We start from the raw sequence: 14,812 nt of genomic DNA, 5'->3' as shown, positions 1-14,812 counted from the left end.
ACATCCTCGGTAGGGCCCACATAAGGGCAAGGAAAAACTCAACCCAGTGGGACGTCGACCATGATGACTATGGGAAACCTTGGATAGGACCACATATGTGGGCAACCCCCCCCCCCCCCCCCCCTCCTCCCTACCCTAGGGGACCGAACGCAATGGATGTCGAGCGGATCCAACATAATATTGTGAAAGTCCAATCCATAACGGATCTAACGTAACTGTGGGAATCAAGTCCAAAGTGGAACCAATATAGTAGCGAGAGTCCCATCCAAAGTGGAGCCAGCAGGGAACCATCCCAAGCAGAGGCGGATCAGCAGCGCAGAGATGTCCCCAACCGATACACAGGCGAGCGGTCCATCTTGGTTCCCGACTCTGGACGAGCAGTCCATCCTGGATCCCGATTTTGGACAGTCAGTACTTCTTCCATGGCCACCGGACCGGACCCCCTCCACAAGGGAGGGGGGGACATAGGAGAAAAAGAAAAGAAACGGCAGATCAACTGGTGTCAAAAAAGGGGGTCTATTTAAAGGCTAGAGTATACAAATACATGTTAGGATGGGACTTTACTGCTTCTATCGACATAGCATCTCGAACTGTGACCAGGAGGGCATTCCAGAGTACTGGAGCCCGAACGGAAAACACTCTTTAGCCTGCAGACTTTTTTTGGGCTCTGGGAATCACTAATAAGCCGGAGTCCTTTGAACGCAGATTTCTTGCCGGGACATATGGTACAATACAATCAGCAAGATAGGATGGAGCTAGACCGTGTAGTATTTTATACGTAAATAGTAAAACCTCAAAGTCACATCTTAAGTGCACAGGAAGCCAGTGCAGGTGAGCCAGTACAGGCGTAATGTGATCAAACTTTCTTGTTCTCGTCAAAAGTTTAGCCGCCGCATTTTGTACCAACTGTAATCTTTTAATGCTAGGGATGGGGAGACCCGAAAATAATACGTTACAGTAATCGAGACGAGACGTTACAAACGCATGGATAATGATCTCAGCATTGTTAGTGGACAAAATGGAGCGAATTTTAGCGATATTACGGAGATGAAAGAAGGCCGTTTTAGTATATAATAAATCATTTCCTACCTGCATGCTGTGTCCGAAGTCCGTTTGCATCCTGGGAGAACAAACCCCGCATCACCATGCGACCTGGTCGTCACATTTGCCACCTCATCACACATTCATGCTCACATTCACACACTAGGGCCACCTGTTACCACAAAAAGCTTCAAAAAAAGGGAAAACTAATTTTTAAACACTCATGCATAACAGTGGTAGAAAGTCTTTAATTGTATGTGGATGACAACTGTCACAATGTTCTTTTTGGTGGCCAGCAATGTTTATTTTTTATGGTCTTCTTACCTTGAGTCTAAAGACAACCAAAACAGTGCAACAAAATTTTTTAATGAGACACATCAAGGCCAAGTTTGCCACGGACTGCTTTATTTTGTAACAGGAACCAGAGTGTCCGTGTGTAGCGTGCACACTTGACCTTTGCTGATAAAGCAGCTGTAATCCAAGTAAATAAACGCACCATAGTCATATTCTTGGAAGTGGTCCTTGGAGTCTGATTGCCTATGTTCTCAGAGCTGGAAAGACGAGGATTCAAAGTCATGGCTGCTTTCCAAAATGACCCATACAGCCTTTCTCACTGATTAAAAGTGACATTGGATGCCTGTGTTTTGACTGAGTATCAGCGGCTTGGACACACATTACTCAAAAAATAAGACTAATGGATAAGGATGAGGATTAAAAAGGTCCCTGATGTGGTCATGAAACCGAACACAGACAATAAACTCAGTGAAAACAAAGTTTTGGAAGACGGGAATTTGCTTCCCACTTTGGGACATAAAGTACCGGTCAAAAGTTTTGAGACACTTGCTCATGCTATTGAACTGTCAGGTGTTTCCAAACTTTGAACTCATACTGCAGTGTTGGCAACATTTTACAACAACACATGACATACTTGCCAACCTTGAGACCTCCGATTTCGGGAGGTGGTGTGTGGGGGGCGTGGTCGGGAGCGGGGCGTGGTTGGGGGCGTGGTTAAGAGGTGAGGAATATATTTACCGCTAGATTAATATTCACCAAGTCAAGTTTTTCATATATATATATATATATATATATATAAAATAAATATTTGAATTTCAATGTTCATTTATTTACACATTTACACACACATAACACTTGTTTACTCATTGTTGAGTTGAGGGTTGAATATTTATTTTTTTTCTAACCATATGCATGTACACTAGATAAAGTTAAAGTACCAATGATTGTCACACACATACTAGATGTGGCGAAATTATTCTCTGGATTTGACCCATCACCCTTGATCACCCCCTGGGAGGTGAGGGGAGGAGTGGGCAGCAGCGGTGGCCGCGCCCGGTAGTCATTTATGGTGATTTAACCCCCAATTCCAACCCTTGATGCTGAGTTCCAAGCAGGGAGGTAATGAGTCCCATTTTTATAGTCTTTAGTATGACTCAGCCGGGATTTGAACTCACGACGCACACTCTAACCACTGGGCCACTGAGTAGATGGCCGAATTGTCCTGTTTAAGAGTGTCACAATACATTGCTGTTTGGCAGACAAACTGTTTTAGGTAGACAAATTCGGACTGTTGTTGTTGTGTGACGATAATGAAACTGCCTAACAATAAACCTACATAAGAAACCAAGAATTTGCCCTCGATCATTCTACAGTTATAACGTCATTGGGCAGACGCGCTCTTTGTACACGTCACTCAGGTCCGCATTGAGCTGGAGGAGGCGTGGCCTCCAGCTTCGCCTGAATTTCGGGAGATTTTCGGGAGAAAATGTGTCCGGGAGGTTTTCGGGAGAGGCGCTGAATTTCGGGAGTCTACCAGGAAATCCGGGAGGGTTGGCAAGTATGACACATGATCATCTATTAAAGTAAAAGGGGCTGTTTGCAACATTTACGCTTATGCTTGGAGGGCGCTAACCTTCCAATGTATTTGATGCGTTATTATACCGAACTCTCGCGGCTTCGAGGAAATAACGACGTACATACAAAAATATAAATAAAAGCAGAATACAATGATTTGCAAATCCTTTTCGATTTATATTGATTTGAATAGACTGAAAAGACAATATATTTAATGTTCAAACTGAAAAACATTTTTTTTTTGCAAATAATCATTAACTTAGAATTTGATGGCAATAACACATTGAAAAATGTAGGCACAGGGGCATTTTCAATCAATCAATCAATCAATCAATATTTACTTATATAGCCCTAAATCACTAGTGTCTCAAAGGGCTGCACAAACCACTACGACATCCTCGGTAGGCCCACATAAGGGCAAGGAAAACTCACACCCAGTGGGACGTCGGTGACAATGATGACTATGAGAACCTTGGAGAGGAGGAAAGCAATGGATGTCGAGCGGGTCTAACATGATACTGTGAAAGTTCAATCCATAATGGATCCAACACAGTCGCGAGAGTCCAGTCCAAAGCGGATCCAACACAGCAGCGAGAGTCCCGTTCACAGCGGAGCCAGCAGGAAACCATCCCAAGCGGAGGCGGATCAGCAGCGCAGAGATGTCCCCAGCCGATACACAGGCAAGCAGTACTTGGCCACCGGATCGGACCAGACCCCCTCCACAAGGGAGAGTGGGACATAGGAGAAAAAGAAAAGAAACGGCAGATCAACTGGTCTAAAAAGGGAGTCTATTTAAAGGCTAGAGTATACAAATGAGTTTTAAGGTGAGACTTTAATGCTTCTATTGATTTTACATGGCCTTTCCTTTTAACAACACTCAGTAAACTTTTGGGACCTGAGGAGACCAATTTTTGAAGCTTTTCAGGTGGAATTATTTCCCATTCTTGCTTGATGTTCTGCTTAAGTTGTTCAACAGTCCGGGGTGTCCGTTGTGGTATTTTAGGCTTCTAATTGCGCCACGCATTTTCAATGGGTCTGGACTACAAACAGGCCAGTCTAGTACCCACACTCTTTTACTATGAAGCCACGCTGTTGTAACACGTGGCTTGGCATTATCTTGCTGAAATAAGCAGGGGCGTCCATGATAACATGGCTTGGATGGCAACAAATGTTGCTACAAAACCCGTATGTACCTTTCAATGTTAATGGTGCCTTCACAGATGTGTAAGTTACCCATGCCTTGGGCCATACTTGCCAACCCTCCCGGATTTTCCGGGAGACTCCCGAAATTCAGCGCCTCTCCCGAAAACCTCCCGGGACAAATTTTCTCCCGAAAATTTCCGGAAATCAGGCGCAGCTGGAGGCCACGCCGCCTCCAGCTCCATGCGGACCCGAGTGACGTGTCGACCACCTGTTTTCACGTCCGCTTTCCCACAATATAAACAGAGTGCCTGCCCAATGACGTTATAACTGTAATCGAGGGTGAGTTTTTGGTTTCTTATGTGGGTTCATTGTTAGGCAGTCTCATTAATGTCAACACACAACAGTAGTCACGTTTTCGTTGACCGTAAAGCAGTTAGTCTGCCGTAAACAGCAATGTTGTGACACTCTTAAACAGGACAATACTGTCATCAACTGTGCATGCATATGTGACAATAACATCTATGGCTTTTAGAGCAGTGGTTCTCAACCTTTTTACAGAGATGTACCCCCTGTGAACATTTTTTTAATTCAAATACCCCCTAATCAGAGCAAAGCATTTTTGGTTGAAAAAAAAAGATACAGTTTTAAAATACAGAACAATGTCATCAGTTTCTGATTTATTAAATTGTATAACAGTGCAAAATATTGCTCATTTGTAGTGGTCTTTCTTGAACTATTTGGAAAAAAAGATATAAAAATAACTAAAAACTTGTTGAAAAATAAACAAGTGATTCAATTATAAATAAAAATTCCTACACATACTGCGATGAGGGGGAAACTTGTCCAGGGTGTACGCGCCTTCCGCCCGATTGTAGCTGAGATAGGCACCAGCGCCCCCCTTGACCCCAAAGGGAATAAGCGGTAGAAAATGGATGGATGGATGGATAGCTGTAAATATACTCCTCCCCTCTTAACCACGCCCCCAACCACGCCCCCACCCCTCGAAATCGGAGGTCTCAGGTTGGCAAGTATGCCTTGGGCACTAAAACACCCCCATACCAATACATGCACATTGTTCACAAAGTGGTGAACAATTGCATTAGCTCTTGCTAGTGCAGGATAAAAGAGCAATAAGGTGCAGATATTAATAAATAGAATACTGTACAGATATATATATATATATATATATATATATATATATATATATATATATATATATATATATATATATATATATATATATATATATATATATATATATTGCACTTTTGCATATGCATCCACGTTTATGGATGTATGTTTTATTGTCTTTAAATTTCAGCAAGTTAATCCATTTTGGGGGAAATTAAGGGGAATATTATGATCCGTTCAAGAGTCTTACGGCCTGAGGGAAGAAGCTGTTACAGAACCTGGAGGTTCTGCTACGGAGGCTGCGGAACCTCTTTCTAGAGTCCATCAGTGAAAACAGTCCTTGGTGGGGGTGGGAGGAGTCTCTGCAGATTTTCTGAGCCCTGGTCAGGCAGCGGCTTGTTGCGATCTCCTGAATAGGAGGAAGAGGAGTCCTGATGATCTTTTCTGCTGTCCTCACCACTCCCTGCAGAGACTACCAGTCCGAGGCACTGCAGGTTCCAGTCCAGACAGAGATGCAGTTGGTCAGTGGGCTCACCATAGTGCCTCTGATTAGCATCCCTCAACTTTGTCAGTCTCTTTTGCCATTTGTGCCAACTTTTTTTAAAACGTGTAGGAGTCATCAATTTCCAAATGAGCTAATATTTGCAAAAATAACTACATTTTCCCGTTTGAGTGTTAAGTATCTTGTCTTTGCAGTCTATTCAATTGAATATAGGTTGAAAAGGATTTGCAAATCATTGTATTCTGTTTGTCATTCACACATTTTTTACATCCGTACATAACACAGTATTTTGTATTTCTATAGTGTTTTGTATATTGTACAGGAGTGCTTATTATTTTTATTGGATAGTAGTCTGTTAGTTTCTTCCTTTATTACCTCTTGTGTTATTTATTTCACCCCATATTCGTTCCCACTACCGCACCTTAAGTTGGAGTCTTTAATCTCGTTATATGCAAATATAATGACAATAAAGTCCATTCTATTCCATTCTCTATTCTAACATGTGCATGCGCATTAGTATTGGGTGTAGTTACCTAATGACAGTGATTTGGATATTTAGCATAAGCTATCATTAAATATATATTCCATCATAACGACAATAATCAAGTTGCCTCCCTTCGACTGTTTTTGTATATGTGCACGCGCTTCCTGCGCGCACCTGTGGACGGGACAGGGTGAGTGACCACCATGAACACCAATCATTATTTGCAGGCCTCCGAAAAATTGCATTACATAAACTTTGAAAAAATATAAACAGTTTTAAAACTAATGTGTTATATTCAACTAGTCAACTGTGTTCATGTCGTATTTTTTTGCTTTGAAAAATGTAACTTTTAAGCGTTTTTTTTTTTTTCACAATTGAGTGCCAGAAATATACTTTAATACTGCTTATGCGAAATAAAGTGAACGAGAATGACAATTATGACAGTGAACAAGGATATGTTAATTATTATGTTTTGGTATTATATTTAATATCCATCCATCCATCCATTTTCTACCGCTTATTCCCTTTAGGGGTCGCGGGGGGCGCTGGCGCCTATCTCAGCTACAATCGGGCGGAAGGCGGTGTACACCCTGGACAAGTCGCCAACTTATCGCAGAAGTTTAATTTTCCATCCATCCATTTTCTACCGCTTATTCCCTTTTGGGGTCGCGGGGGGCACTGGCGCCTATCTCCGCTACAATCGGGCGGAAGGCGGTGTACACCCTAGACAAGTCGCCACCTCATCGCATAAGTTTAATTTTAGCATGAATAATTATACTTTTTCTATTCTAAGTCGCCACCTCATCGCAGAAGTTTAATTTTAGCATGGATAATTATACTTTTTCTATTCTAGTTTAAAAATTGAGAAAATACCTACACACACAATTTTGTTTCCATGATACTAAAGTTAAAATATATTGTAATTTTACAAGAATACAAAAAAGTCACGATGATACTGTATTATGATATTAATAATAATGTAAATATCCATCCATCCATTTTCTACCGCTTATTGCCTTTTTGGGTCGCGGGGGGCGCTGGCGCCTATCTCCGCTACAATCGGGCGGAAGGCGGTGTACACCCTGGACAAGTCGCCACCTCATCGCATAAGTTTAATTTTAGCATGAATAATTCTACTTGTTCTATTCTAAGTCGCCACCTCATCGCAGAAGTTTAATTTTAGCATGGATAATTATACTTTTTCTATTCTAGTTTAAAAATTGAGAAAATACCTACACACACAATTTTGTTTCCATGATACTAAAGTTAAAATATATTGTAATTTTACAAGAATACAAAAAAGTCACAATGAGACTGTATTATGATATTAATAATAATGTAAATATCCATCCATCCATTTTCTACCGCTTATTCCCTTTTGAGGTCGCGGGGGGCGCTGGCGCCGATCTCCGCTACAATCGGGCGGAAGGCGGTGTACACCCTGGACAAGTCCCCAACTTATCGCAGAAGTTTAATTTTCCATCCATCCATTTCCTACCGCGTATTCCCTTTTGGGGTGGCGGGGGGCGCTGGCGCCTATCTCCGCTACAATCGGGCGGAAGGCGGTGTACACCCTGGACAAGTCGCCATCTCATCGCATAAGTTTAATTTTAGCATGAATAATTATACTTTTTCTATTCTAAGTCGCCACCTCATCGAAGAAGTTTAATTTTAGCACGGATAATTATACTTTTTCTATTCTAGTTTAAAAATTGAGAAAATACCTACACACACAATGTTGTTTCCATGATACTAAAGTTAAAATATATTGTAATTTTACAAGAACACAAAAAAGTCACAATGATACTGTATTATGATATTAATAATAATGTAAATATTCTGAGAATATTTGTATACCTATGGTCATGGCAAGTTACACTTTTACATAGCTTTTTAGCAATAGCAGTAGAAATATTATTCGAATAAAGTCATTATACGAACAGAACAACGTTTTTATCTGTATTTAAATGTAATGGCAAGAAAAAATAGGTTCACGCTTTAAGGACGTTCATCAAAAATGTTGCCTTTTTGAACATAATACAGTGGTAGCATGGGATGCGAGTTGAATTGCTTCTTCAATGACCAGCTGCACTGAAGCGGACAAACAGGCGATTCAGAGGGTCATAAAGTCTGCACAAAAAATCATCGGCTGCCCCCTCCTCTCCCTGAAGGATTTACATAACGCTCGTTGCCTCGAGAAAGCAAAAACCATCACCAAAGACAGCACACACCCTGGCTACCACCTGTTTGACCTGCTACCATCGGGCAGGCGCTACAGGTGCATCAGAGCCAGTACAAACAGGCTCAGAGACAGCTTTTTTCCCAGAGCTGTCACCATGTTGAACTGTAACTTTTAATAATAATATTTCACCTCTGTACAATGTCATGCCCTAATACCCTACTCCATCTTTCAACTTTGACTTCTCCATTATTAATTGAACAAATTGCTAAAAATTCAGCACCACAGATGTCCAGAATACTGTTTGATTGCGCGATGAAAAGAGACGACTTTTAGCCACAAATAGTGCTGCACAAATATTTCCTGACAGTCCGTGACATCACGCGCCAAGTCATCATTCCGCGACGTTTTCAACAAGAAACTCTGCGGGAAATTTAAAATTGCAATTCAGTAAACTAAAAAAAAAAAAGGCCGTATTGGCATGTGTTGCAATGTTAATATTTCATAATTGATATATAAACTAGGGCTTCACGGTGGCTGAGGGGTTAGTGCGTCTGCCTCACAATACAGAGGTCCTGCAGTCCTGGGTTCAAATCCAGGCTCGGGATCTTTCTGTGTGGAGTTTGCATGTTCTCCCCGTGAATGCGTGGGTTCCCTACGGGTACTCCGGCTTCTTCCCACTTCCAAAGACATGCACCTGGGGATAGGTTGATTGGCAACACTAAAATTGGCCCTAGTGTGTGAATGTGAGTGTGAATGTTGTCTGTCTATCTGTGTTGGCCCTGCGATGAGGTGGTGACTTGTCCAGGGTGTACCCCGCCTTCCGCCCGATTGTAGCTGAGATAGGCGCCAGCGCCCCCCGCGACCCCGAACAGGAATAAGCGGCAGAAAATGGATGGATGGATATATAAACTATCAGACTGCGTGGTCGGTAGTAGTGGGTTCCAGTAGGTCTTTAAGCTGCATGCAAACACTAGGAATAAGAGCTAAATATTTATATTGTGTGTCCTTGCAAAAAAAAAAAGAATACAATCTACTGTACTGGTTCAGCAATGAAGAAAAATAAAATGGATGTAGTTTCACAGATCAAACACCCAATGGGGATGGTGTTTTTGTCACAGATGACTGAATGAGAGACAAAACAAATATTTTGGAAGTACAAAGCATCTGCCGGAGACAATGTTATTATTGTCTGTGGAGCGCAGTCGGAGCTGTGTTGATATTAAGATATGCTGCAGGTGACATGACACTGCTGGATCGTCTTCAAATGAGGCTGCTCGTGTTATCTGAGCCTTGATTGGTCTTTTGTCTGGCTCCAGGCGCTATTCAACACAGTTTGATTCCCCCATCTGTAGAGCCGAGTTCACCTCAAGCTCACGTTGGTCGGTGGCTTTAGTCGGCATTTGTTCAAACACGACTGATCTCAGTGGTCCTTTTTTTATTTTTTTGCAGCTACTGCGTGTATTTGAGGGTGAAACAAGCAAGCGCGCCGTGCAAACTCCAACTGTGGAGTGCTCAGCTGGTGAGAGAGAGGCTGGTGTGTGCCGAGTGCCAGAGTGACGCCATGTCCAAGTCAGACCGATGTGGAGGAGGCGGCTTTGAAGGCACCAGGTAATCTAAAACAATTTAATCAAACCATGACAAGAAATGGGACATCTTTTTGTCTAATTACATACACACGTATACAATGTTGCTCCTGGAGTGACCACACAATGAATGGTAAATGGGTTATACTTGTATAGCGCTTTTCTACCTTCAAGGTACTCAAAGCCCTTTGACACTATTTCCACATTCACCCATTCACACACACATTCACACACTGATGGCTGGAGCTGCCATGCAAGACCCAAACCACGACCCATCAGGAGCAAGGGTGAAGTGTCTTGTTCAGGGCCACAACGGACGTGACAAGATTGGTAGAAGGTGGGGATTGAACCAGGAACCCTCAGGTTGCTGGTACGGCCACTCTCCCAACTGCGCCACGCTGTGCCAATGAAATAAGTAATTAAAGCACCTTGGATATTAAACAGGAGTCATGTTATTTTCTTGTATGTACTGCAAGACATACTGTATTTGGTCGTCTTCTTTCTACAAACCCCGTTTCCATATGAGTTGGGAAATTGTGTTTGATGTAAATATCAACAGAATACAATGATTTGCAAATCCTTTTCAACCCATATTCAGTTAAATATGCTACAAAGACAACATATTTGATGTTCAAACTCATAAACATTTTTTTGTGCAAATAATCATTAACTTCAGAATTTGATGCCAGCAACACGTGACAAAGAAGTTGGGAAAGGTGGCAAGAAATACTGATAAAAGTTGAGGAATGCTCATCAAACATTTATTTGGAACATCCCACAGGTGTGCAGGCTAATTGGGAACAGGTGGGTGCCATGATTGGGTATAAAAACAGCTTCCCAAAAAATGCTCAGTCTTTCACAAGAGAGGTTGGGGCGAGGTACACCCCTTTGTCCACAACTGCGTGAGCAAATAGTCAAAGAGTTTAAGAACAACGTTTCTCAAAGTGCAATTGCAAGGAATTTAGGGATTTCAACATCTACGGTCCATAATATCATCAAAAGGTTCAGAGAATATGGAGAAATCCCTCCACGTAAGCGGCATGGCCGGAACCAACATTGAATGACCGTGACCTTCGATACCCGCACTGTATCAAAAACCGACATCAGTTCGTCGCTACATCTGCAAGTGCAAGTTAAAGCTCTACTATGCAAAGCGAAAGCCATTTATCAACAACATCCAGAAACGCCGCCGGCTTCTCTGGGCCCGAGATCATCTTAGATTGACTGATGCAAAGTGGAAAAGTGATCCATGGTCTGACGAGTCCACATTTCAAATTGTTTTTGGAAATATTCGACATTCTGTCATCCGGACCAAAGGGTAAGCGAACCATCCAGACTGTTATCCACGCAAAGTTCAAAAGCCAGCATCTGTGATGGTATGGGGGTGCATTAGTGCCCAAGGCATGGGTAACTTACACATCTGTGAAGGCACCATTAATGCTGAAAGGTACATACAGGTTTTGGAACAACATACGCTGCCATCTAAGCGCCGTCTTTTTCCTGGACGCCCCTGTTTATTTCAGCAAGACAATGCCAAGCCACATTCAGCACGTGTTACAACAGCGTGGCTTCGTAAAAAAAGAGTGCGGGTACTTTCCTGGCCCGCCTGCAGTCCAGACCTGTCTCTTATCGAAAATGTGTGGCCCATTATGAAGCGTAAAATACGACAGCAGAGACCCCGGACTGTTGAACGACTGAAGCTCTACATAAAACAAGAATGGGAAGAATTCCACTTTCAAAGCTTCAACAATTAGTTTCCTCAGTTCCCAGACGTTTATTGAGTGTTGTTAAAAGAAAAGGTGATGTAACACAGTGGTGAACATGCCCTTTCTCAACTACTTTGACACAAGTTGCAGTCATGATTTAAATATTTCACCTTTGAATTTAATTGTATACCCTCTTTGTTGAATTACAAGCCATCCTGCTGCCACATGGAAAATTATTTGTCCAAGTAGATGCCTCGAGATACGGCATATATTACAAACCCCGTTTCCGTATGAGTTGGGAAATTGTGTTAGAGGTAAATAAAAACAGATCACAATGATTTGGAAAACCTTTTCAACCCATATTCAATTGAATGCACTACAAAGACAAGATATTTGATGTTCAAACTCACAATTTTTTTTTTTTTTTTGCAACTAATAAGTAACTTGATTTTCATGGCTGCAACACGTGCCAAAGTAGTTGGGAAAGGGCATGTTCACCACTGTGTTACATCACCTTTTCTTTTAACAACACTCAATAAACGTTTGGGAACTGAGGAAACTAATTGTTGAAGCTTTGAAAGTGGAATTCTTTCCCATTCTTGTTTTATGTAGAGCTTCAGTCGTTCAACAGTCCGGGGTCTCCGCTGTCGTATTTTACGCTTCGTAATGCGCCACACATTTTTGATGGGAGACAGGTCTGGACTGCAGGCGGGCCAGGAAAGTACACGCACTCTTTTTTTACGAAGCCACGCTGTTGTAACATGTGCTGAATGTGGCTTGGCATTGTCTTGTTGAAATAAGCAGCAATAATAACCATGAAAAAGACGGCACTTAGATGGCAGCATATGTTGTTCCAAAATCTGTATGTACCTTTCAGCATTAATGGTGCCTTCACAGATGTGTAAGTTACCCATGCCTTGGGTAACTTAACTTTGAATATTTCCAAAAATAATTTGAAATGTGGACTCGACCGGGATCTTCAGCTCTCGCTGGATCGGTTCGCAGCCGAGTGTGAAGCGACCGGAATGAGAATCAGCACCTCCAAGTCCGAGTCCATGGTTCTCGCCCGGAAAAGGGTGGAATGCCATCTCTGGGTTGGGGAGGAGACCCTGCCCCAAGTGGAGGAGTTCAAGTACCTAGGAGTCTTGTTCACGAGTGAGGGAAGAGTGGATCGTGAGATCGACAGGCGGATCGGTGGGGCGTCTTCAGTAATGCGGACGTTGTACCGATCCGTTGTGGTGAAGAAGGAGCTGAGCCGGAAGACAAAGCTCTCAATTTACCGGTCGATCTACGTTCCCATCCTCACCTATGGTCATGAGCTTTGGGTCATGACCGAAAGGATAAAATCACGGGTACAAGCGGCCAAAATGAGTTTCCTCCGCCGTGTGGCGGGGCTCTCCCTTAGAGATAGGGTGAGAAGCTCTGCCATCCGGGAGGAACTCAAAGTAAAGCTGCTCCTCCTTCACATCGAGAGGAGCCAGATGAGGTGGTTCGGGCATCTGGTCAGGATGCCACCCGAACGCCTCCCTAGGGAGGTGTTTAGGGCACGTCCAGCTGGTAGGAGGCCACGGGGAAGACCCAGGACACGTTGAGAAGATTATGTCTCCCGGCTGGCCTGGGAACGCCTCGGGATCCCCCGGGAAGAGCTAGACGAAGTGGCTGGGGAGAGGGAAGTCTGGGTTTCCCTGCTGAGGCTGTTGCCCCCGCGACATCGACCCCGGATAAGCGGAAGATGATGGATGGATGGATGGATGGACTCATCAGACCACAGAACACTTTTCCACTTTGCATCAGTCCATCTTAGATGATCTTGTGCCAAGAGAAGCCGGCGTCGTTTCTGGATGTTGTTGATAAATGGCTTTCGCTTTGCATAGTAGAGCTTTAACTTGCACTTGCAGATGTAGCGACGAACTGTATTTTGTGACAGTGGTTTTCTGAATTGTTCCTGAGCCCATATCCTTTAGAGATTGATGTCGGTTTTTGATACAGTGCCGTCTGAGGGATCGAAGGTCACAGTCATTCAATGTTACTTTCCGGCCATGCCGCTTACGTGGAGTGATTTCTCCATATTCTCTGAACCTTTTGATGATATTATGGACCGTAGATGTTGAAATCCCTAAATTTCTTGCAATTGCACTTTGAGAAACTTTGTTATTAAACTGTTTGACTATTTGCTCCTGCGATGAGGTGGCGACTTGTCCAGGGTGTACCCCGCCTTCCGCCCAATTGTAGCTGAGATAAGCGCCAGCGCCCCCCGCGATCCCAAAAAGGGAATAAGCGGTAGAAAATGGATGGATGGATGGACTATTTGCTCACGCAGTTGTGGACAAAGGGGTGTACCTCGCCCCATCCTTTTTTGTGAAAGACTGAGCATTTTTTGGGAAGCTGTTTTTATACCCAATGATGGCACCCACCTGTTCCCAATTAGCCTGCACACCTGTAGGATGTTCCAAATAAGTGTTTAAAGAGCATTCCTCAACTTTATCAGTATTTATTGCCACCTTTGCCAACTTTTTTGTCACGTGTTGCTGAAATCAAATTCTAAAGTGAATGATTATATTGTCTTTGTAGCATTCAACTGAATATGGGTTGAAAATGATTTGCAAATCATTGTATTCCATTTATATTTACATCCAACACAATTTCCCAACTATATGGAAACCGGTTTTGTATGTAAAAACACTGTTTAAACATCTCAAAATGCCACAAATTCAGTCAGCCATTTTGAATATTCCGCTCCGAATACTTTCGTCTATTTTTGGAGATTGACATCACGGTTGTTACATTTCTCCGACCATGTTATCAGATCTGTCAGTCTAAAATATGCAAAAATTTTAAAAAGATCTGGTAGTGTTTATTATTCAGAATCCCTATTTAAAACAAGAACACACATGCTTGGCTTTTTTTATGCATTAGAAATCGAAAATGAATGATTGAGTAAACAGATCGAGGGTCCTCTTTTGCGCTCATCAATACTCTCTCTAAAAACATTCAGAAAGCGCTAACAATACTCCATTTACATGTCATGACTAAAAATCTAACCAAATATGAGTGATATTGTTATTATAAGCACAAATGCAGACAAACTATTGTAGCCGCGCAGCGATAGCCGTGAGCTAATGCGAGCTGTGGCTGCTATTGTTGACACACGACTGCTTCTGCTTGGTCTCA

The 14,812-nt window shown here is 42.7% G+C and overlaps 1 protein-coding gene across 2 annotated transcripts in view; it reads left to right on the top strand.

Moving 5' to 3' along the window:
* Window positions 1-14,812, top strand: part of si:dkey-178e17.3 (somatomedin-B and thrombospondin type-1 domain-containing protein) — a 76,867-nt gene that overhangs the window by 49,405 nt on the left and 12,650 nt on the right. For both annotated transcript variants that reach the window (XM_061898304.1, XM_061898295.1), the window contains exon 4: window positions 9,802-9,960. In XM_061898304.1, coding sequence (XP_061754288.1) covers window positions 9,802-9,960 — 159 coding nt within the window. The remainder of the gene's footprint in view (window positions 1-9,801; window positions 9,961-14,812) is intronic.

This window comes from Nerophis ophidion, linkage group LG01, assembly GCF_033978795.1.
Source record: "Nerophis ophidion isolate RoL-2023_Sa linkage group LG01, RoL_Noph_v1.0, whole genome shotgun sequence".
NCBI lineage: Eukaryota > Metazoa > Chordata > Actinopteri > Syngnathiformes > Syngnathidae > Nerophis > Nerophis ophidion.
This window is presented reverse-complemented; position numbering and strand designations above follow the sequence as displayed.